Source organism: Hemiscyllium ocellatum, chromosome 28 (assembly GCF_020745735.1).
Source record: "Hemiscyllium ocellatum isolate sHemOce1 chromosome 28, sHemOce1.pat.X.cur, whole genome shotgun sequence".
NCBI lineage: Eukaryota > Metazoa > Chordata > Chondrichthyes > Orectolobiformes > Hemiscylliidae > Hemiscyllium > Hemiscyllium ocellatum.
This window is the reverse complement of record NC_083428.1, coordinates 23986377-24012159: the sequence shown is the minus strand read 5'-3', so window position 1 is coordinate 24012159 and position 25783 is coordinate 23986377. Positions and strand designations below refer to the sequence as shown.

Genomic DNA, 25783 nt, shown 5'->3' with positions numbered 1-25783 from the left:
ACAGTATGTCATACGGTCCCTGACCACACGACACTGGGAAGTATGCAACAGTATGTCATATGGTCCCTGACCTGCTCTTCTGATATTCAATACAATTGTTGCTGATCTTCTGCCTCAACTCTTCTTTTTTGGATTTCAGCATACACCCCTGCCAAAAATCCCATGATCTCCTAAGAAACCAAGGATCTATCCCATCCATCTCACCTGGAGTCCACATCCTTCTGCGTGACAGAATTTGAAAGATTCACATCACTGAGTGAAAAATTGGTCATCTTAGAATTGCGATTGACCCACGCCATATCAACATTCATAAATCAGACTTAAAGTTATGACCTTCCCTTTTTTGTGAATCCTGCGAACTCCACCTCCTTCCTGAAATGATCTAAGAAGTGAGGGAGTTTCTTCAGCCTTTTCCGATGGACTTGCATTTGTCTTGACTGTACTCCTGTGTTCTGTATTTTCCAGCGAAGTAACCTCCACGTAAACTGTGAAGCCACTTTCGAATTATTTGCTGAGATTGCCTCTCATTGTAAGAGAACCTTCAGTTGATGGACTGTAATGGTGTTAACATTTATGATATAGGCAAGAGCATAGAACATAGAACATTACAGCACAGTACAGGCCCTTCGGCCCTCGATGTTGCGCAGCCCTGTCATACTAATCTGAAGCCCATCCCACAATTCCATGTACGTCCATTTGCCTGTCCAATGACGACTGAAGTGCACTTAAACTTGGTGCATATACTACCGATGCAGGCAAAGCATTCCATACCCTTACTACTCTGAGTAAAGAAACTACCTCTGACATCTGTCTTATACCTATCTCCCCTCACTTTAAAGTTGTGTCCCCTCATGTTTGCCGTCCCCATACTTGGAAAAAGGCTCTCCCTGTCCACCCTGTCTAACCCTCTGATTATCTTGTATGTCTCTATTAAGTCACCTCTCAACCTTCTTCTCTCAAACAAGAACAGCCTCAAGGCCCTTAGCCTTTCCTCATAAGACATTCCTTCCTTACCAGGCAACATCCTAGTAAATCTCCTCTGCACCCTTTCCAAAGCTTCCACATCCTTCTTATAATGCGGTGACCAGAACTGTACACAATGCACCAAGTGTGGCCGTAGCAGAGCTTTGTACAGCTGCAGCATAACCTCCTGGTTCGGGAACACAATTCCTTTATTAATCAAGGCCAAAACACTGTATGCCTTCTTAACAACCCTGTCAATCTGGGTGGCAACTTTCAGGGATCTGTGTACATGGACACCGAGATCTCTCTGCTCATCTGCACTCCCAAGAATCCTACAATTACTTTGCATTCCAATTACTCCGGCCAAAGTGTATCACCTCACACTTGTCCACATTAAACTCCATTTGCCACCTGTCAGCCCAGCTCTATGTCTCTCAGCAACCTACTACATCCTTTGTCACTATCCACAATTCTACCGACCTTAGTGTCATTCGCAAATTTACTAACCCACCCTTCTAAGCCCTCATCCAGGTCATTTATAAAAATGACGAACAGCAGTGGACCCAACACCGACCCTTGCGGTACGCCACTAGTAACTGGACACCAAGATGAACATGTTCCATCAACTACAACCCTCTGTTTTCTTTCAGCAAGCCAATTACTGATCCAAACTATGTCTCCCACAATCCCATTCCTCTGCATTTTATCCCTCCAGACCTTCTCCTCACTGAGGACGAATGATCAGTCCTCAGCAAAGGACTCACCTTCATCTCCCTCCATCCACGCATCAATGAATTTAATACACGCTGTGACGTCGAACACTTCTTCCGCCGCCTCCGCCTCCGAGCTTACTTTCACAATCAGGACCCCCACCCACCTTCCGAGGACCCCTTCTCCCACCTCCAACACACTGCATCCACCTGGACACCCGTGCTGGCCTATTACCCGCCCTCAGCCTCTTCATTTCCAACTGCCGCCGGGACATTAACCGCCTCAACCTCTCACCCTCACAACACACAGCCCTCCAATCCCTCTGCTCCAAAGCCAACCTCACCATCAAGCCCAGCAGATAAAGGGGGCACAGTGGTAGTCTGGCGCACTGACCTCTACACCGCTGAAACCAAACGCCAACTCGAGGACACCTCTTCCTACCGTCCCATCACCAAACCATCATCTCCCAGACCATACAGAACCTCATCACCTCAGGAGATCTCCAACCCACAGCTTCCAACCTCATAGTCCAGGAGTCCCACACTGCCCGGTTCTTCCTCCATCCCAAGATCCACAAGCCTGACCACCCTGGCTGACCCATGTCTCATCATGCTCCTGCCCCACCCAACTCATCTGTACCTACCTCGACACTGTCCTATCCCCCCTAGTCCAGGAACTCCCCACATACGTTTGAGACACCACCCACGCCCTCCACCTCCTCCAAGACTTCCGTTTCCCCGGCTCCCAACGCCTCATCTTCACCATGGATATCCAATCCCTCTACACCTCCATCCGCTATGACCAGGGCCTCTAAGCCCTCCATTTTTCCCTCTCCCGACGTCCCCAACAGTAGTATTCCACCGACACTCTCATTCGTTTGGCCGAACTGGTCCTCACTCTTAACAATTTCTCCTTCGAATCCTCCCACTTCCTCCAGACCAAAGGGGTAGCCATGGGCACACGTTTGGGCCCCAGCTATGCCTGTCTCTTTGTTGGCTACGTAGAACAGTCGATCTTCCATAATTACACCGGCACACTCCCCACCTCTTCCTCCGCTACATTGATGACTGTATTGGTGCCACCTCATGCTCCCGCGAGGAGGTTGAGCAATTCATCAACTTCACCAACACATTCCACCCTGACCTTAAATTTACCTGGACCATCTCTGACACCTCCCTCCCCTTCCTGGACCTCTCCATCTCCATTAATGACGACCGACTTGACACTGACATTTTTTACAAACCCACCGACTCCCACAGCTACCTTGATTACACCTCTTCCCACCCTACCTCTTGCAAAAATGCCATCCCGTATTCCCAATTCCTCCGCTTCCGCCGTATCTGCTCCCAGGAGAACCAGTTCCACCACAGAACACACCAGATGGCCTCCTTCTTTAGAGTCCGCAATTTCTCTTCCCACATGGTTAAAGATGCCCTCCAATGCATCTCGTCCATATCCCACACCTCCGCCCTCAGACCCCACCCCTCCAACTGTAACAAGGACAGAACGCCCCTGGTGCTCACCTTCCAGCCTACCAACCTTCGCATAAACCAAATCATCCGCTGACATTTCCGCCACCTCCAAAAAGACCCCACCTCCAGGGATATATTTCCCTCCCCACCCCTTTCCGCCTTCCGCAAAGACCGTTCCCTCAGTGACTACCTGGTCAGGTCCATGCCCCCCTACAACTCACCCTCCCATCCTGGCACCTTCCCCTGCCACTGCAGGAACTGCAAAACCTGCGCCCACACCTCCTCCCTCACCGCCATCCAATGCCCTAAAGGAGCCTTCCACATCCATCCAAGTTTTAGCTGCACATCCACTAATATCATTTATTGCATCCTGATGCAGTCTCCTCTACATGGAAGACTGGACACCTCCTAGCAGAGCGCTTTAGGGAACATCTCCGGGACACCCGCACCAATCAACCACACCGCCCTGTGGCTCAACATTTCAACTCCCCCTCCCACTCTGCCGAGGACATGGAGGTCCTGGGCCTCCTTCACCGCCACTCCCTCACCACCAGATGCCTGGAGGAAGAACGCCTGGAGGAAGAACGCCTCATCTTCCGCCTCGGAACACTTCAACCCCAGGGCGTCAATGTGGACTTCAACAGTTTCCTCTTTTCCCCTTCCCCCACCTCACCCTAGTTCCAAACTTCCAGCTCAGCACTGTCCCCATGACTTGTCTTTCCTGCCTATCTTCTTTTCCACTTATCCACTCCACCGTCCTCCCTGACCTATCATCTTCATCCCCTCCCCTACTCACCTATTGTACTCCATGTTACTTTCTTCCCACCCCCACTCTCCTCTAGCTTATGTCTCCACGCTTCAGGCTTTCTGCTTTTATTCCTGATGAAGGGCTTTTGCCAGAAACGTTGATTTTGCTGCTCCTTGGATGCTACCTGAACTGCTGTGCTCTTTCAGCACCACTAATCCAAAATTTTGTATAATAGCCTACTGTCGGGAACCTTATCGAATGCCTTGCTGAAATCCATATACACCACATCAACTGGTTTACTCTCATCTACCTGTTTGGTCACTTTGCCAAAAAACTCAATAAGATTCGTTAGGCACAACATACCCTTCACAAAACTGTGTTGACTGTCCCTGATCAGATTATTCTTTTCTAGATGGTTATAAATCCTATCTCTTATGACCTTTTCCAACACTTTACCAACAACTGAAGTGAGACTCACTGGTCTGTAATTACCAGGGTTATCTCTACTACCCTTTTTGAACAAGGGAACCACATTTGCTATCCTTCCATCCTCAGGCACTATTATTCCTGTAGACAATGATGATTTGAAGACCAATGCCAAAGGCTCGGCAATCTCTTCCCTTGCTTCCCAGAGGATCCTAGGATAGATCCCATCCGGGCCAGGGGACTTGTCTATTTTCACACTCTGCAGTATTTCTAATACCTCTTCCTTGTAAACCACAATCTCGAATAGTTTAGATGCAAGTCTCTCTGTATCTTCCTCGCCAACATTTTCATTTTCTATAGTGAACACTGTTGAAAAATATTTAGTGCTTCCCCTATCTCCTCTGAATCCACACACAACTTCCCACTATTATCCTTGATTGGCCCTAATTTAACTCTCGTCATTCTTTTATTCCTGACATACCTATGGAAAGCCTGAGGGTTAACCCTGATCCTATCCGCCAACAACTTCTCATGTCTCCTCCTGGCTGCTCTCAGCTCTTTTTTTAGGTCTTTCCTGACTTCCTTGTAACCCTCAAGCACCCTAACTGAGTTTTCACATTTTGTCCTAACATAAGCCTTCTTCTTCTTCTTGACCAGGGATTCCACTTCCTTAGTAAACTGTGGCTCACGTGTTCTATATTTTCCTCCCTGCCTGACCAGTACATACTTATCTAGGACACACAGGAGCTTTTCTTTGAATAAGCTCCACATTTTTAATGTGCTTATCCCCTGCAGTTTCCTTCCCCATTCTACGCTTCCTAAATCTTTCCTAACTGCATCGTAATTTCCCTTCCCCCAGCTGTAACTCTTGCTCGGTGGAGTACACCTATCCCTTTCCATCACTAAAGTAAGCCTGACAGAATTGTGATCGCTGTCTCCAAAGTGCTCACCTACTTCCAAATCTAACACCTGGCCAGGCTCGTTACCCATTACTAAATCTAAAGCGGCTTCACCCCTTGTAGGCCTGTCTACATACTGTGTCAGGAAGCCTTCCTGCACACACTGGACAAAAACTGACCCATCTATAGTACTTGTACTGTAGTGATCCCAGTCAATATTTGGATAGCTGAAGTCCCCCATGACAACCACCTCTCTCACTCCTATCGAGAATCATCTTTTCTATCCTTTCCTCTACATCTCTGGGACTATTTGGAGGCCTATAGAAAACTCCCAGCATGGTGACTTCTCCTTTCCTGTTTCTAACCTCAGCCCATACTACCTCAGTTAACGAGTCCCCAAACATCCGTTCTACAACTATAATATTGTGCCTGATCAATGCTACACCTCCCCCTCTTTTACCATCTTCTCTGTTCTTATTGAAACATCTGAATCCCGGAACCTGCAACAGCCATTCCTGTCCCTGCCCTATCCGTGTCTCCGTAATGGCCACAACATCAAAGTCCCAGGTACCAACCCACGCTGCCAGTTCACCCACTTTATTTCAGATGCTCCTCGCATTGAAGTGCACATGGTTCAAACCAGGTTCTTGCATAGGTGTGGTTTTATTTTGCAAAGGCAGCAGAACAAGTATGTAAATTGGCTTTCTTTGTTCTGCAGAATGCTTAGCACATTACAATGATGTGTGAATTACAACTAACAGATTAACACTTTATTCAACTCATCCATTTGCAAATATAAACTGCAAACTTCATCAAACCTGGGCTCTGTCTAAAGCTGATGGCTCAGATTTTGTGATTATAATGACAGCCAAACTGTGATTACCCTGTGAAAATGACAACAACTTATGGCATTGACACATGCGCAGTTAAGCGAAGAAATCCTGAAATTACTGTCAATGACTCCCTGCTGCTCCACAGGCTGTGTTGATGAAATCTGCACAGACAGCAATCTTTAGAAATTACATTATTTTATTAATATCACTGTTTTAAAAACTCAAAAAGCTATCATATCTTGTCGGTGTAGGTAAAAACTAATATATAATGATTGAAACCAAAAGAGAAAGCTTTGACAAAGGGTCAGTTAGACTCGAAACGTCAGCTCTTTTCTCTCCTTACAGATGCTGCCAGACCTGCTGAGATTTTCCAGCATTTTCTCTTTCGGTTTCAGATTCCAGCATCCGCAGTAATTTGATATTACTTTATATAATGATTGAATGTTCTTGTGGGCCATGTAAACCTAATTTTATATTTTAGTCATGTCTTTAGTTTGCATTTTGATCATTCTGTTGTTTTTAATATTTTTAACATTTTGTTCAGCTCCTAAATGTATATACCTCGATCTTTTATTTTGTCCTTTGTAAATTTATTTTCAAAAATGGAAAATCAGTGCATTTTATTCCTTGGTTTGCTCCAAGAGTTCATCAATTTTTGTGCTAGTTGATGGTGGTGTTACTGTTGCTGGAAGCTTGGAGGTCTCATTGCTGCCAATTCAAATTCCTGTCAGGAAAGGTGAAGTCTATGTCACAGATATTGGATCTTTATGTGCCATTTTCTTCAAGATCAGTGGTAAGCAACATCGTTTTGCAACTGATCATTCAGCCTTTGGGCTTGCTGCACAACAAATTTAAATGCTGGTATTTCAACTTCATTTTCCTGCCTTCACTTGATGTGCCTTGAAAACATTACCTTACAAAAATCCACCTACCTTAGTCCATACAATACAAAGTAAACAGATGAAAAATTCTGATATCGTAATTGCTAGTATAAAATAAACAAGACTATCAGAAACTCTTGTAGAAAAATGCATAACCATAAATTGTGTAACTGCTGAATTTTGAGCCTTTTGAGCTGAACAAAATGTTAAAAATATTTGTTCATGGTATGAGGGCGTCACTGACTAAAGGTCGTTTATTGCCCATCCCTAATTGCCAAGAGGGCAGTTAAGAGTTAACCACATTACTGTGGATCTGGAGTTACATGTAGGCCAAACCAGGGAAGGATGGCAGTTTCCTTCCCTGAAGGACATTAGTGAACCAGGTGGTTTTTCCAACAATCAACAATGGAGTTATGGTCATTATCCGACTCTTGATTCGGACCCGGGTTCCCAGAATATGACCTGGGTCTCTGGATTAAACAGTCTAGTGATTAATACCACGAGGCCATCGCCTCCCCATATGAAAACAGGAGGCAGTTGGCAATGCAAGTGGGAGGAAAAGGCTATTGACAGCATCAACAGGATCATAGGAAGCAGTCCATTTAGCCCAGCAGGTCCACACTCTGAAGAGCACTCCTCCCAGACCCACCCCCTACCCAATCGCTGCAACTCTGCATTTCCCGCCTAGCCTGCACATTCCTGGCCATTCTGGCAATTTAGCATTGCCAATCCACCAAATCTGCACATGTTTGGACTGTGGGAGGAAACCAAAGCACCTGGAGGAAACCCACACATAAATGGACAGAATGTGCAAACTCTACACAGAGGTATTCAGAAATGAAGTTGAGAGGAAGTCAGCAATGAGAGTGGGCCATAAATCTTTCCTGATGAAGTAAAGGCCAGAACAGCATATGCAACTGTTCTGACTTCTATCAAACTCCATGCTACTCTATTACTGGTGATTCTTTTTAAAGCTGCAGTCATTATGCTTGTGAATTTATCTGCAAGTGAATGTGTTTTGAACGAATTAAAGTCAAACCAAGAATTGTCCTGTAACATTTTAAAGCCCAAAATTTGTATAAAAGCTTTTGGTCATAATGTTGAATTTACATTTAAGACTGCTTCCGATACTGGTATAATTTGATAAGTAATGGAGGAGTGATAAAATATTGTCAACATGTGATCTTTATTGTTTCATTCTCATCAAATGCTGCCTGAAATGCTGATTGTTTGATATATTTCTGTTTTCATTAAAGTAAAGAAGCATTGTCTGGCTTATTTCTGCTAATCAAAACTGGGCAAATAAATGGTGCTAAACTAGGGGAAGCACAGTTGCAAGTTAGCGAGATCCAATGGAGTTAGATACTGGAAATGGATAAAGAGTTTTAAAAAAAAGGGCTGTTGGCCAAGTGGGTGGGGAAGCAACAGCAGGTGAAATGAGCTGATCTGGCCCAAGTTAAAAGGAAGAATAGTGCAAACAGATGATTCAGCAGCAATGGTCCATAATTTGACTTGAGATAAATACAATGCAAATAGATGTTGTCAAATTACGTTACCCAGATAAACAAATTGGGTCTATACCAGAACCACTTTTGAACAGGTGACTGGTGTTGGAATGAGTAAACATTTATGCTCGCCACCATTCTGTTTACTGAAAAGGATACCAACTTTGAGAATCTGCACGTGTATTGAATAACACGCAAATCTAAATGTTGCTGTTGATGACTCTGTACCTGTACCACTATGGAGGTTACTTTCGTTGAGGCCACCAGTGTGCAATTCCAAAGCAATCAGTGAATTCATGAAAATTGTATTTAACTTCTGTTGTTCTTGCTGTAAAAAGCTTTGATAGAAGTTAGACATTGTTGAATGAGGTATTACTAGGTTTAGATTACCTCAAAAACTGTAATACTGATCAGTTTCTATTTCAGGGAACTGCCTTTAGCAAGGTGGAGGAAATGGATATTTGACTGCTACTCAAACCAGCTGGAGAAAGAGTTGTCTTGACTTCTTAAGAAGAAAGTATGCAATGATAGAACTGATTAAAAAATATCAAGAACTCAACAGCATAAATGTAACAGACTAATGGTCCCCATAAGCAGCTGTTGATTTTCCCCAGGCTGACTGTTATCCATTCCTTTTTCTGCCCAACACAGCTGAGGTGCTGGAAGACTGGAGGTTGGCAAACGTGGTGCCACTGTTTAAGAAGGGCGGTAAAAACAAACCAGGGAACTATAGACTGGTGAGCCTGACCTCAGTGGTGGGCAAGTTGTTGGAGGGAATCCTGAGGGACAGGATGTACATGTATTTGGAAAGGCAAGGACTGATTTGGGATAGTCAACATGGCTTTGTGCATGGGAAATCATGTCTCACAAACTTGATTGAGTTTTTTGAAGAAGTAACAAAGAAGATTGATGAAGGCAGAAAAGTAGATGTGATCTATATGGAAGTCAGTAAGGCGTTTGACAAGGTTCCCCATGGGAGACTGATTTGCAAGGTTAGATCTCATGGAATACTGGGAAAACTAGCCATTTGGATACAGAACTGACTCAAAGGTAGAAGACAGGGGGTGGTGGTGGAGGGTTGTTTTTCATACTGGAGGCCTGTGACCAGTGGAGTGCCACAAGGATTGGTGCTGGGCCCTCTACTTTTTGTCATTTACAAAAATGATTTGGATGCGAGCATAAGAGGTACAGTTAGTAAGTTTGCAGATGACACCAAAACTGGAGGTGTAGTGGACATCGAAGAGGGTTACCTCAGATTACAACAGGATCTGGAGCAGATGGGTCAATGGGCTGAGAAGTGGCAGATGGAGTTTAATTCAGATAAATGCGAGGTGCTGCATTTTGGGAAAGAAAATCTTAGCAGGACTTATACACTTAATGGTAAGGTTCTAGGAAGTGTTGCTGAACAAAGAGACTTTGGAGTGCAGGTTCATAGTTCCTTGAAAGTGGAGTCACAGGTAGATAGGATAGTGAAGGAGGCATTTGGTATGCTTTCCTTTATTGGTCAGAGTATTGAGTATAGGAGTTGGGAGGTCATGTTGCGGCTGTACAGGACATTGGTTAGGCCACTGTTGGAATATTGCGTGCAATTCTGGTCTCCTTCCTATTGGAAAGATGTTGTGAAACTTGACAGGGTTCAGAAAAGATTTACAAGGCTGTTGCCAGGGTTGGAGGATCTGAGCTACAGGGAGAGGCTGAACAGGCTGGGGCTGTTTTCCCTGGACCGTCGGAGACTGAGGGGTGACCTTATAGAGGTTTACCAAATTATGACGTGCATTGATAGGATAAATAGACAAAGTCTTTTCCCTGGTTTGGGGAGTCCAGAACTAAAGGGCATAGGTTTAGGGTGAGAGGGGAAAGATATAAAAGAGACCGAAGGGGCAACCTTTTCATGCAGAAGGTTGTACGTATATGGAATGAGCTGCCAGAAGATGTGGTGGAGGCTGGTACAATTGCAACATTTAAGATGCATTTGGATGGTTATATGAATAGGAAGGGTTTGGAGGGATATGGGCCGGATGCTGGCAGGTGGGACTAGATTGGGTTGGGATATCTGGTCACCATGGACGGGTTGGACTGAAGGGTCTGTTTCCATGCTGTACATCTCCACGACTCTAACTGTTGTTCTCTCTCTCTCTCTCTCTCTGGTCTCCATCTCCACTTGTTGTTCAGTTCTCCTTCCACCTCATTTTCAACACATATATCAACACTTCCTGAGCTACAATCAGTTCTCAGGAAGGGTCATGGGACCTGAAATATTACTGTGCTTTTCTCCACAGATGCTGCCCGACCTACTGAGTTTTCTTAGTGATTCCCAATAATAGTCTTTTGTTATGGATTGTTTCCTTGATATTATATTTCTTTTACTAGTGAATTTGATATGCTTTGGTTAAACCAAATACAATTTCAGTTGTTGGAGGTATTCCAAGGAATTCCGTAGGATTTAGGCATGTTTACAACATCATTTATGGATAGCTTAAGAGGCTTCTAAGGAAAAAACATTTTTTGATCTTAAAAATAATTAAAAACAAAATCTCTTCACAAATCACATTACAGCTTTGTGTAGTCTGACATTCAGAAATTAGGTGCAAGTGAGGACTGCAAATGCTGGAGATCAGAGTCAAGATTAGAGTGGTGCTGGAAAAAGTACAACAGGTCAGGCAGCATCCGAGGAGCAGGAAAATCGATGTTTTGGGCAAAAGCCCTTCATCAGGAATGAGGCAGGAAGCCTCCGGGGTGGAGAGATAAATGGGAGGGGCGTGGGTTTGGGGAGAAGGTAGCTAAGAGTGCAACAGGTGGATTGAGGTGGGGATGAAGGTGATAGGTCAGAGAGGAGGGTGGAACGGATAGATGGGAAGGAAGATTGGCAGGTAGGACAGATCATGAGGATGGTGCTGAGCTGGCAGGTTGGAACTAGGGTAAGGTGGTGGGAGGGGAAATGAGGAAACTGGTGAAGTCCACATTGATGTCTTGGGGTTGAAGTGTTCCGAGGCCTTCTTCCTCCAGGCATCGGGTGTTGAGGGATTGGCGGTGGAGGAGGCCCAGAACCTGCATGTCTTTGGCAAAGTGGGAGGGGGAGTTCAAATGGCAGAGCAAAGTGTGCGGAGGTCTGTGAATCTTTGCAGAAGAACATAGATACTGTGAGTGGACAAAGATCTGGCAGATGAAATACAATGTCAATAAATGTTGAGTCATCCATTTTAGTAGGAATAAGAATTAGGGTGTAGGTTTGCTCGCTGAGCTGTAGGTTTGATATCCAGACGTTTCATTACCTGGCTAGGTAACATCATGAGTGGCGACCTCCAAGTGAAGCGAAGCTGTTGTCTCCTGCTTTCTATTTATATCTTTCTTTTCTCCTGGATGAGGTTCCTGGGGTTTGTGATGATGTCATTTCCTGTTCGTTTTCTGAGGGGTTGATAGATGGCATCTAGATCTATGTGTTTGTTTATGGCGTTGTAGTTGGAGTGCCAGGCCTCTAGGAATTCTCTGGCATGTCTTTGCTTAGCCTGTCCCAGGATAGATGTGTTGTTCCAGTTGAAATGGTGTTTTTTTTTCATCCGTGTGTAGGGCTACGAGGGAGAGAGGGTCGTGTCTTTTTGTGGCTCGCTGGTGTTCGTGTATCCTGGTGGCTAACTTTCTTCCTATTTGTCCTACATAGTGTTTGTGGCAGTCCTTGCATGGAATTTTGTAGATGACATTGGTTTTGTCCATGGGTTGAACTGGGTCTTTTAAGTTTGTTAGTTTTTGTTTGAGAGTGTTGGTGGGTTTGTGTGCTACTTGGATTCCAAGGGGTCTTAGTAGTCTGGCTGTCATTTCTGAAACTTCTTTGATGTTTGGTAAGGTGGTTAGGGTTTCTGGCTGTGTTTGGTCTGCTTGTCGTGGTTTGTTCTTGAGGAATCTGCGCACTGTATTATTTGAGTATCTGTTCTTCTTGAATACATTGTATAAATGGTTCTCCTCTGTTTTCCGAAGTTCGTCTGCGCTGCAGTGTGTGGTGGCTCGTTGGAATAGTGTTCTGATACACCTTCATTTGTGTGTGTTGGGATGGTTGCTGTTGTAGTTAAGTATTTGTTCAGTGTTTGTCGGTTTTCTGTATACGCAGGTTTGTAGTTCTCCGTTGTCCTTTCTTTCAACTGTGACGTCCAAGAATGCGTGTTTGTTGTCGGTTTCTTCCTTCTTGGTGAACTTTATGCCTGTGAGGGTGTTGTTGATGATGTTAGATGTCTCTTCTATCTTGTTTCGTTTTGTGATGACAAAGGTCTCATCTACGTAGCGAACCCAGATTTTTGGTTTGATGGTTTTGTAGGGCTGTTTGTTCTAGTCATTTGCATTACTGCTTCTGCTATGAATCCTGATAGCGGAGATCCCATGGGCGTGCCGACAAACACTGACCAAATACTTAACTACACTAGCAACCATCCCAAAATACACAAACAAAGCTGTACCAGAACACAACGCCATAAACAAACCACAACAAGCAGACCAAACACAGCCAGAAACCCTAACCACCTTACCAAACATCAAAGAAGTTTCAGAAATGACAGCCAGACTACTAAGACCCCTCGGAATCCTAGTAGCTCACAAACCCACCAACACTCTCAAACAAAAACTAACAAACTTAAAAGACCCAGTACAACCCATGGACAAAACCAATGTCATCTACAAAATTCCATGCAAAGACTACCACAAACACTACGTAGGACAAACAGGAAGAAAGTTAGCCACCAGGATACACGAACACTAATGAGCCACAAAAAGACATGACCCTCTCTCCCTCGTAGCCCTACACACGGATGAAAAAAAAACACCATTTCGACTGGGACAACACATCTATCCTGGGACAGGCTAAGCAAAGACATGCCAGAGAATTCCTAGAGGCCTGGCACTCCAACTACAATGCCATAAACAAGCACATAGATCTAGATGCCATCTATCAACCCCTCAGAAAACGAGCAGGAAATGACATCACCACAAGCCAGGAATCTGATCCAGGAGAAAGATATAAATAGAAAGCAGGAGACAACAGCTTCGCTTCACTTGGAGGTCGCCACTCATGATGTTACCTAGCCAGGTAATGAAACGTCTGGATATCAAACCTACAGCTCAGCAAGCAAAGCTACATCCTAAACCTCAACCTGAGCTACAAACTTTCACAAACCTTGCAAAAAAGGAATAAGAATGAAAAGGACAATTCCTTGAATGGTAGAAAGTTGCAGCATGATGCCATGCAGAAGGACCTGGGTATCTTTGTGCATGAACCATAAAACTTTAGCCTGCAGGTACAACAATTTTGTCCTTCATGGCTAAAGGGATTGAGTTTAAAAGCAGGAAGGTTATCTTGCAGTTGTGTAGGGTGCTGGTGAGGTCACACCTGGAGTACTGTGTGCAGTTTTGGTCTCCTGACTTGAGAAAGGATGTACTGGCACTGGAGGAGGTGCAGAGGAGGTTCATTAGGTTGAATCCAGAGTTGAAGGAGTTGCCTTAGGAGGAGAGACTGAGTAGTCTGGGATTATATTTATTGAAATTTAGATGAATGAGGGGGACCTGTAGAAACGTATGCAATTATGAAGGGAATAGATAAGATTGATGTAGAGAATGTTTCCACTGGCAGGTGAAACAAGGACAAGAGAGGATGGCTTCAATTAGGGGGAGCAGATTTAGGACTGAATTGAGTAGGAACTTCTTCACCCAGAGGGTTGGAAATCTATGGAATTCCCTGCCCAGTGAAGTAGTTGACTTCAGTACATGTTTTTAAAGCTAAGATTCTTTTGAACAATGAAGGAATTAAGGATTGCAGTGAGAGGATGGCTAATTGGAGCTGAGGCCATGGAAAGGTCAGCCATGATCTTATTGAATGGCGGAGCAGGCTCGAAGGGCCAGATGGCCTACTCTTCTCCTAGTTCTTATGTTCTTGATTGCAGATTCAGATAATTAGTACCAAAGTATATCAGGATTTTTAAAGCATTTTTAAGCATGATGCTATTGAAGTATATATGAATATCTTTGTTATTTTATTCCCCTACATTTCTTGACATTTTTATATTTTTGGAAAACTTTTCCTGTATGATGTGTCACTTCTGTAACCTGTTACAACCAGGTGAGGTGGGGTGCTTTGGCTCCCTTCTTGCCAACCACATAGGTTGTTTGCAAGGATTGTTTAAAATCCTTTTTCTGTATGAGGCTATATCTCTCTCTAATAAAACTATAGCTACCAATATTGACTGTATCAGTACAGAGCCAGTTGCATAGCTTTTTTAAGTGAAAGAGTAAATTATTTTATATGCTAACCCTGAGGAAAAGCTGAAGGCATGTGGTCAAGCACACGTAAACAGTTATAAAATTTAAAAAGGGACAATGTCCAATTTAAACAATAATGAAAGGAATATACCATTTAATTTTCTTAAGGTGTCCTTGAGGAATAAGAGAGACGATGGTGTCTTGAATATTTATGTTGTTGATTGAGTTCTTGATTTTTTTTTAAATCAGTTCTATCATTGCATACTTTCTTCTTAAGAAGTCAAGAAACTCCTTCTCCAGCTGGTTTGAGTAGCAGTCAAATATCCATTTCCTCCGCCTTGCTAAAGGCAGTTCCCTGAAATAGAAGCTGATCAGTTACAGTTTTTGAGGTAATCTAGCAGTTGAAAATGTGTTGCTGGAAAAGCGCAGCAGGTCAGGCAGCATCCGAGGAGCAGGAGAGTCGTGAGCCCTCATGCCCGAAACGTCGACTCTGCTGCTCCTTGGATGCTGCCTGACCTGCTGCGCTTTTCCAGCAACACATTTTCAGCTCTGATTTCCAGCATCTGCAGTCCTCACTTTCTCCTCGTAATCTAACAGTTGTCAAGGTTAGAAATAATTATGTAATCTCCAATATTTAAAACTGAACTTTCAGCTCAGGTGATATTGTTAACTCCACATTGGTTTCATGTAGCTTGGCTAGCCTGTGTGATCAAATGATTACTGTGACAATTTTGAGTTCACAATTTTCCTTTTATAAAACCATTTCAATCCATGAACTTTCCAGTTATTAAGATTAGATGATGGAATTTGAAAATTGTATTTTCAAAATACAAACCTGTATTTTTTACTATTGTGATACATCTCTGTCAGTGTTAATTTAAAAAAAAAATGTGTTCTTGGAAATTGAGGGTCCCTGCTTGCCTTTGAAAAGATGGTGGTGAGCTGCGTTCTTGAAGTGCAGGAGTCAACGTAGATAGAGCCATAATGCCATTTATGAAGAGAGTTCTGGTATTTGTAATGTTTGTCCTTAAGTTGTTAAATTCCTCTTTTTTTTTTAAACAGAAAAATACAATACATATGTGACCCTGAAGGTTCAGAATGTGAAGAGTACAACTATTGCAGTGCGGGGAAGCCAACCATGCTGGGAACAGGATTTCATGTTGTAAGTTTTAAATATAAAAATGGAATGATTTGATACCTTTTAGGCATGTCAATAGAGTATGAGTACCAATGAACATTATCATGTAAACGGTAATGTGAATACAAGAAGCAATCAGTTTTGTCACTGTTGCTTATCCTTCTTGAGAGGCCAAGGGAGCACTTTTTCCAGTTGAAGTCCAAAGTCCACCTCCTTTAATTTGTCAAAGTTGGTAATATAATTCTGCATTTCTGATCAGAAACAACATTGCATCCTCAATCAACAATGGCAAGGAATACTTTTTGTTATCTATGTGTGGTGGAGTCATAATGAAGGCAATGTATGGTTCTGTAAATGTATTTTGAAACTAATTAATCCAATTAACTGTGTTCAAAATAACTGATTTGTAGATAACAATTGTATTTTCTAAATAATGCTATCAATTGAATTTATCAAAGCACGTTGATCTTGTGGTAATAGCTGTGGTGAAGGCTTTGGAAGTTAGGCTGATTTTAGGAAAATTAGCATCTGCCTGGTCTGAAATGTTTTACAATTTTTCTGTGCCTACACAGTGACATGGAAATTAGGAATAATTTTAATGCCTACTTGTGCAGTTACAAATCTTAGAATCATAGAGTTATATAGCGTGGAAATAGATCCTTTGGTCCAACTCGTCCATGCCGACCAGATATCCTAATCTGATCCGGTCCCATTTGCCAACATTAGGCCAATATCCCTCTAAACCTTTCCTATTCATTTACCCATCCTTTTAAATGTTTTAATTGTACACACACCACCACCACCACCACCACCACATCTGGCAGCTCACCCCATACACTCATCACTTTCTGTGCGAAAAATTTACACCTTAGGTTCCTTTTATGTCTTTCCTCTCTCATGTTAAAATATGCTCTTTAGTTGTGGAATTCCCTATCTTGAACAAAGATCTTGGCTATTCACTTTAACCATGCCGTTCACTCTTTTCTAAACCTCTAAGATCACCTCTCTACTTCTGATGCTCCAGGGAGAAAAGCCCCAAATTATTCGGCTTCTCCCTATGTCTCCAATCTAGCAATATTGTTGTAAATATTTTCTGAACCCTTTCAAGTTTATCAACATCTTTTCTATTGCAACGAGACCAGAATTTAATGCAGAATTCTAAAAGTGGCCTCACCATTGTCCCGCATAGCCGCAACATGACATCCCAACTCCTATACTCAATAGCCTGAGCAATGAAGGCAAGCCTACCAAATGCTGCCTTCAACACCCTGTCTACCTGTAAGTTCATTTTCAAAGAACTGTGCACCTGCATTCCAAGTCTTTGTGTGCCAGGCCTCCCCAGAGCGCTAGCATTAACTGTACAAGTCCTGCCCTCGTTTGCCTTACCAAAATGCTCCATCTCTCACATTTATATAAATTAAACTCCATCTGCCATCCTTGGCTCATCTGATCAAGGTCCCATTGTACTCTTAGATAACCTTCTTCACTGTCCACTCCACACCAATTTTGGTGTCATCTGCAAATTTACTAACCATGCCTCTTCCATTCATGTCCAAATAATTTATATAAATGATGAAAAGGACTGGACCCAACACGAGTCCTTGTGGTACACTTCTGGTCACAAGCCTGTAGTCCAAAAAATAATCCTGTACAATAACCCTTTCTCTCCTATCTTCAATTGGCTAGCTCCCCCTGGATTCCACATGATCTAACCTTGCTAACCAGTCTACCACGCAGAATCTTGTGGAATACGTTGAAGTCCATACAGGCAGTGCCTACCTCTCTGCCTTCATCAATCTTCTTTGTCACCTCTTCGAAAAACCTAATCAAGTTAGTGTGACACTATTTCTCATGCACAAAGCCATGTTGACTATCCCTAATCAGTCATTGCCTTTCTAACTGCATGTAAATCCTGTTCCTCAGAATCCCCTCCCACAACTTATCTACCACTGACATCAAGATCCTGCCCTATCAATGATACAAGTATCTCAGCAAAGTGCCCATAAATCTCCCCGCAAAGCTTCCCACAAAGTCCTGATACAATGGATTAGCTCCGGGATTTATCTACCTCTTATGCATTTTAAGACCTCCAGTACTACCTCGTCTGTAAAAGTTTCAAGATACATGAGATTTTATGCATCAAAACCCATGAGCTACTACCGATTAGCACACTCATTGACACCTCTTATAGCTGACAGTACTAGCAAGGATTAATTGTTCAAAGTGTTATATTTGACATATAAGAAGAGTATATGATGTTTTGTTATTAATGAATGGTTGTATGAGATTTATAAAGTACAGATTGCAAATTCAGATTACTGTAGCAAAATTGAATATATTACTAATATAAATAACTTTTGGATCACTGATGGGTTTAATCTGTTTTATCTGTACTGTTGTTCTAGAGGAGAGTCATTCTTTCTTTTACATATTCTCTCCGTCTCCTTCTTTTAATGGAATCTTATTATTTTCAATCATAAAGCAATTCATTGAGATGTCCATAATCTCTTATAATTTGACGCTCCTTCCCATATTGATAGTATTTATCCCTTTATGATTATTAGACTAAAATGCAAGTTACCAGTTCCCATTATAATAGTAGAGAGAGGAAAGCATTTGTGCACAAATATTAGTAGCTGCTATATCAACCCACTGAAGCCAAACTGCAGAAATTTAAACTGGACAATAACTTGGTGCACTATGTTTATAATTCTGCTTTCCAAAACTAATCTCACTGACTTGTGCTCTTTGCATGGCCATGTATCTTTGTTTGTTTCAAATACTTCACTTATCCATTTATTCCTTAAACGTTAATGGTCAATGCTTAAGTTCTCCGGTATCAAAACATTCCATGTTATATTGATTTGGAGATGCCGGTGTTGGATTAGGGTGTACAAAGTTGAAAATCACACAACACCAGGTTATAGTCCAACAGGACTATCACCTGATGAAGGAGCGTCACTCCGAAAGCTAGTGTACTTCCAATTAAACCTGTTGGACTATAACCTGGTGTTGTGTGATTTTTAACTTCCATGTTGTAGTAACCCACTGTTAAGGAATTTCTCTTAATCCCTTTATGATTCAGTTAGAGATGATTTTACATTGGTAGTCCTTAATTATTGACTTGCCAATAATTTAAAATAGTCTTTATTTTTGTATTCATATTATTGGAATCTGCCGTAATTTTAAAAGCTTCTATTCAATTTCCTCTTGGCTTTCTTTTCTACTTCTATGGAAATGTTCCAAGTATTTCATGTCTATTCTCATAATTATAGACTTCCAGCCCTGGCATTTGTTCTGGTGAATCTATGCTGAATGTGCTCTGTGCCTTTAATATCTTCACTATAATTGGGTTCCTCATGTCAACATGTTTTATTCTAACCAGAGTAATAGTTTTCTTCAAAATTTATAATTATTTCTACATCCTTATCTCAGTTGTCTTGGGCACAATTTTAAAAAAAATTCTTGAATTACTTTATTTCCTTTTGGGATCTACTTTTTGGTTTTCAGGGCTCATTTTCCATTCACACTAACTGTACCTTCTCAGATGATGCAGATATGTAGTGGTTGGGGTATTTTATCTTGTACAGAAGCAGAATTAGAAGAATTTATCAATATCCTTAATTATCAACTCTGTTAAATTTAATAGAATGACAATATTGGTTTCTTAGACACGACAGATAATGTCTTTATTTTCTCTTTTTATATTTGTTCATGGGATATGAGTGTCATTGGCTAAGGCAGCATTTATTTCCCATCCCTAATATCTCAGCAGATGGCTAAGAGTCAACCACATTGCCGTGGGTCTGCAATCACATTTAGGCCAGACTGGTAAAGGATGGCAGATTTATATTAAAGGACATAGTGAACCAGATGGCTTTTTATGACAATTGGCAATGGTCGCATGGTCCTATTATACTGACTCTGTTTTTTTTATTGAATTATAATGTCACTATCTTCTATAGTGTGATTTGAATGCATGTCCCGGATCATTGGCCTAGGATTCTGGATTGTTATTCTATGATGTTACCACTATGTTACCATTTAAAATAACTAACATATTCCTACACAGCTAAAAGCTGTTACCTGAAGCACATCTAAAGATTGATGAAATCACAGCTAATATGTTTCCATTACATAACCACAGTACCCTTTCTCTCCCAAATGTGTTTGTGATCTCTTTTTTAGCAATAGTGCTGAAGATGTGTGCTTAAGATTTTGCTGTGCTTGGCCAATCTTCTAGTGCCTGAACAGTACTGGGATCTCCTTGATAATATGAAGAATTGTCCACAAAAAGCAGGATGGATCCAACTCAACCAATTACTAGTCTGATCTTTAGCAGGGTGATGGAAGGAGTCACCAACTGTGTTACCAAGCACTGTTCACTGATGCTCAGTTCAGGTTCTACCAGGGCCTCTAGGTTCTACAGAGTATACATGTAGAATTTTCTAATCAACCTGTTTGGAGAGAGTATTACAAACTTCCAGAGCAGATAGAGTATGAGCCTAGGCCTCTGGCTCAGAGATAAGGATACCACCACTGCACCACAAGAGTCCAAGAGTGAGGATCATATATTTTCTATTCAACCGGTTTGGTGAGGATATTACAAACTTCCAGAGCAGGTGGGACTTGAAGTCAGATCTCCTGGCTGAGAGGCAGACACTACACTGTGCCACAAGGGCCCATTTCACAGAGTACTGTACTAGACCTAAACATTTTCAGAATGCTTCATCAATGATCTTCCAAGCATTTATGGAAGATGACTGACTGTGATATAATGCATTTTTAATACATCGAAAAGTGCACCTTTTGACTTAAAACTCTCGATGAGGATGTTGTAACACCCTATTGTGATCACAGCTAATTATTGTTACTGGATGAGGTCAGATCCTAGACTAAAATGTGGCTTGATTGATCATGTTTTGTTTTTTGTTTTGTTGCTTTTAATTCGATCGTCTGTCAGAGACTGAAAAGCAGAATGGTGCAGGTCTTCGTTTAACAATAAAAGAGCAATTTATAAAGATAAAACAGAATAAATAAATCAAATTTAGAGCTTTAAACACCCAGTGTAAGTATAATGCCATTATTCCCAAAACACTTCTTTTACCAGTTTCAATAAAAAAAATCAGTACCCAACAGTAACCCTTGTACAGTGCTCCCATCAGAATACCTTTCTCTTGGAATTTGAAAGGTTTAAGAATTCTGTAACTTTAACTCCACATGTACAATATCTGATAGCTTATTCCTGGAGCTGTCATACACCTGTGTTTAAGCAAACTCAGCTTCAAGATCGTTTCAAGGTTTGGGACTGTCACACGATAAGGAGGTTTTTTTTTGCAGATTATACCAGAATTGTTTTTGCATTTAGGAATGACATCAAGGCAGCATTTGCCTAGTGTAGGGGAGTCCAAAAGCAGAGGGCAAAATACTCTGCTCATTCCAGCTGTCGGGGCCACTATTATGCACTTGTGATTTGAATGAGAATGTAAATCTACAGAGTAGCACTTCCTGTAGAGGCGCACACTCACCCTGTCAACCTAGGTGACCCTACCGAACCTTCTTGGGGGAAAATACAGACAGTCACTGTCCTTGAAACATACCCTGAGATGTTGGGGAATGCTGTCCAAAGGTAGAGTGGAGTAAGTGGTGAGCTGGAGCTGCCAATTACCCTTTAAGATTTTCATTTTAGAAATAGGTGCTGTCTAGTTTCTCTCCACTGTCCGCATAGAAATGAAGTCAGATTAGCAATCATGAGATATCAATGCATCATCACATACGAGTGAGATTCTCATCTGGTGTATAAAGTCATAGGTGGAAAGGAATGATGAAATGCTTTCTACTTGCCTGGATAACTGTGGCTCTAACAATGCTCAAGGGGCTTGATGTCATTCAGGACGCAACAGCCCATTTGATTGGCATTCCATCTGCCATTTTACACATTCAGTTCCTTCACCACTGATGCACAGTGACATCAGTGTGTACCATCTACAAGAAGCACTGCAGTAACTCATTAACGTTGCTCCAACTGCACTTTTCAAATCCATAATCTCTATGCTAAAACAACAAGTGCAGCAGATGCATGGAAGCGTTACCTGCAAGTTACACATAAAATCATCCTGATTTGGTATTTATTGCTGTTCCTTCATTGTTACTGGGTCAAAATTCTGGAATTCCTTTTTTATGTTTTTAGCAAGAAAGAACTTTTTTGACTTTACAAAAATATAATGTGACGAAAAATATGACAAATACCAGTAAATTAAAGAAAATGCAAGTTACGATACAACTACTGTTGACTAACTACTAACCTACCCTATAAAACAAAACAAAACCAAGCACTGTGCAAAACAACACCAATAAATAAGTAAATTACTTAAAAAAAAACAAATTAACAATGCTTGGTGCAGAACTCGCAAATAAGAAAATACGGGAGCGTTGTGTGTGTGTGTATATATATATATATACACACACCTATATTAACTCAGGAGACCCCCTTCCAGAGCACAGGGCTTGGCAAGCCTAACCATCTAGTTAAACAAATGCCCTAGTTAAATGCCCTAACAGATAGATCTGTGTCCAAATAACTCAAAAAGGGCTCCATGCCTTATTAAAAAAAAAGGTCTGTTGTGTGGTGCACCATATTTGTGACAAAATCCAAGCGAATGTGCTCTGTAATTAATTTTCGTCATCCCAGCAAGCTCGGCAGGTTCTCAGACACCCAATTCATCAGAATATTCTTTCTGCACAGTAAGTAAGAGTATTGAATAGTTTCTTCCCATGCCCATCTCGAGATGATAAATTCAATACACCTAGAATGAGAGATGTTGGGTTGACTTTAACTTCGGTCCTCAATACCCTCCCTATCTCTCCAGCCACAGCGCTCCAATAAACACGGAGCCTGTGGCATGTCCAGAAGCAATGAGTAAGAGTACCTACATTTACTTTACATTTAGGGCACATTGAAGATGCCCCTGTTTTAAACTTCACCAGATGGCCCGGTGCCAAATGAACCCTGTGCAGATCTTTTAACTGCATACTGTATGCCTTATTACAGATTGAGATCTTTTGTGCATTCTCCCAAATGTCCTCCCATGTTTCAGAAGAGATCTCCATTCCTAGCTCTTGCTCCCAGACTTCATGTAACCAGTTAATATCATGCCAGGCCCTACCACCCAGTAGGTGATAGAGGGCACTAACTGAAAGGGTGCTTGTGGCAAGTAGCAATAACCTCTCTGTATCAGGTTTACAGTGCTTAGTGAGAAGCGTAGTTTTTTTCTGGATGAAATCCCTAACCTGAAAAAAACAGAAAAGATCTCTACTGGGCAGCACGTATTTGCGGCTCAATTGTTTGAAAGACATCATAACCTCCCCATCAAACAAGTCTCCCAAACTAGAAACTTCTCTCGCTGCCCACAGCTTGAACCCTGAGTCCATCATCCCTGGTCAGAATCCCGGCGTACCAATTATGAGGATGAGTGGTGAAGTCTTGGATAAGCAACCCTCACTGACACATTGCTCTCCATCCCTTGACCGCATTAATCACAATGGGGTTCCGGCAGTGGTCCATAACTGTCCTCATCTTATCCATGAATAACAGATTAATAAGAGGGCCTGGGAGGCCTCAATATCCAGCCACATCGAGCCTGGATCGTTACCTGCCCAATTGCACACACAGGATGGCAGGGAACTCAATTGATACCTCCTGATGTGTGGGAAATCAACTCCTCCCCATCTTTGAAGCAACTGCAATTTAGTAAGCTTGATGAGGGGCCGCCCACGAGAACAAACGAAAGATGTAAACCAGTCCATAAGTTTTTGCAACGCTGAAACATTATAGGGAGCATTATAAGGAACAAGGAAGGACATTTATCTTAATAAGGGCTTTTCGTCCCAGCCACAAAATTGGAAGAGCCTCCCATCTTTGGAGATCTCACCTAATATTGTCGAGCAGGTGAACAAAGTTAGTCTGAAATAATCGACCAAACATGGGGGTAATACAAATACCTAGGTATCAGAAACCCGCCTGTAACCACTTAAAGGGGAACCTAGGGCCACCTTCAACCTCTGGTACTTCCTTAATGTTCCCCAAAGGCATAGCCTCCGACTTTGCAAAGTTGATCTAATATCCTGAAAAGGCCCCAAATGAATTAATATATATTATCAGATGAGGTATGGAGGTCATCAGGTCCGATATAAACAGAAGGACGTCATCCATATATAGTGTAATCTTGTGTACCCTTGATCCCACTTCTGAAGCGGTTATGTGGACGTTCTGACGAATGACCCTCCTTCAGCGGCTCTATCACCAATGTAAACAACAGCAGTGAGTGAGTGACAACTACCCCTGCTAATCCGAAAGTTCCTAGACATCACCCCATTGTTGATGACCGTGACCAGAGGGTGGCGATATGACACCTCCACCCACCTAGCAAAGATCCAACCCAAACCGCTCTAAGATATAAAAGCGACACGGCCATTCCACATGGTCAAATGCTTTCTCTGCATCTAAGGAAATCACCTACCCCTGGATCGATCATTGCTGACATATTTGGACCATATTCAGCAACCTTCTAATATTATTAGAGGACCTACAGCCCCTTATAAAACCTGTCTGGTCCTCTTTGATAATATAGGACAACACCTTCTCCAATCTCAGTGCCAAAATCTTAGACGGAATCTTAAAATCTGAAATTAATAGAGCGGTGGGCCTGTAGGAGGCACAATTCTCAGGAACCTTCCCCTTCTTAAGAATGAGGGAAATATTAGCTTCTCTCAAAGATGGTGGTAAACGTTCATGCATAGACGAGTGATTCGCCCTGACAGAATCCCTATAAACTCCTTCTAAAACTCACCCGGGAGACCGTCAGGGCCAGGTGCTTTCCCACTTTGACATTGCCTAGCTGCCTCTTGTATTTCCTGAACTGTCAAGGGGTCTTTGAGGAGAGAGGCCTGTTCCAAGGTTATCCCCAGGAGATCCAGGCTCTTAAAACAGGTTTCCATCTTGGCCCATCCATCCTTGCAACCTCCAGATGGATACAATTCAGAGTAAAAACTCTGAAAGGCTTCATTAATCTTTTTGGCATCGTATGTAAGGACCCTGGCGATGTCTCTAACTGCAATAATGGATTGAGGAGCATACTTCTTCCTAGTCAGATACGTTAAATACTTCCCTGGTCTATCCCAATACTCAAAAAAATCTTTGTCTAACAAAAGCAAGTTCTTTCTTTGTGATTTGTGTAAATATGAATTCAAGGCGGCCTGGCAGACCATGATCCACTGTAGCTTGGCCACCTCAGCAACTTTCAGCAGCATCTCAAGTACAAGCTGTTGTTCCCCTTTCTGTCGTTTCTGGCAAGCTGAATAGGAAATAGTAAACATCTTCATAGTCTCCCGTAGCATTGATGGACTAGTAGCTGTGCCTGAGTTGATAGTCAAAATTTCCTGAAACCCCTTCAAAAAGTGTTCCACAAATTTGGAATCCTTAAGAAGGAAAGGTTCCAGCCACCAGTGCTGTGAACCTAACCCCTCGCTCTTGGCCTTAACCTCCAAATATACCACTGTGTGATAGGAAATAGCTCTGTTCCCAATTTTACAACCCATAATAGAATCCAAAAAGGTTGAGGGAGCCAGAAGAAGATCAACCCTCATCTGACATTTAAGCGGGTTTGAAAATAAGGTGAAGTCCCTGCCAGTAGGAATGAAGACATCTCCAAATGTCCAGCAGCCACAACTCCTCGCATAAGTCACATGCTTGGCTTGCGAAGAAATAGTTGTGGACCCACAAGGCATCCTATCCACTTTCGGATCCAAAATACAAATGAACATCCCCCCTATAATAATGTGCCATGTTCCAAACGCACTCAGCTTAGAGAAGGCACTAATCCAAATTTTATGGGGATGTGCTGTAGACATTAAAGATGCCATATTCCTCCCCATGTATCAGCGCCTTAAGTATCACAAACCACCTTTGCTC

The 25783-nt window shown here is 42.3% G+C and overlaps 1 protein-coding gene across 1 annotated transcript in view; it reads left to right on the top strand.

The window, feature by feature from the left end:
- The first annotated feature begins 14792 nt into the window (after positions 1–14792).
- unc13a (unc-13 homolog A (C. elegans)) overlaps positions 14793–25783 on the top strand; it is a 299453-nt gene continuing 288462 nt past the window's right edge. The window contains exons 1-2 of the mRNA XM_060846583.1: positions 14793–14871; positions 15738–15837. Of these exons, the coding sequence (XP_060702566.1) occupies positions 14793–14871; positions 15738–15837 (179 nt within the window). The remainder of the gene's footprint in view (positions 14872–15737; positions 15838–25783) is intronic.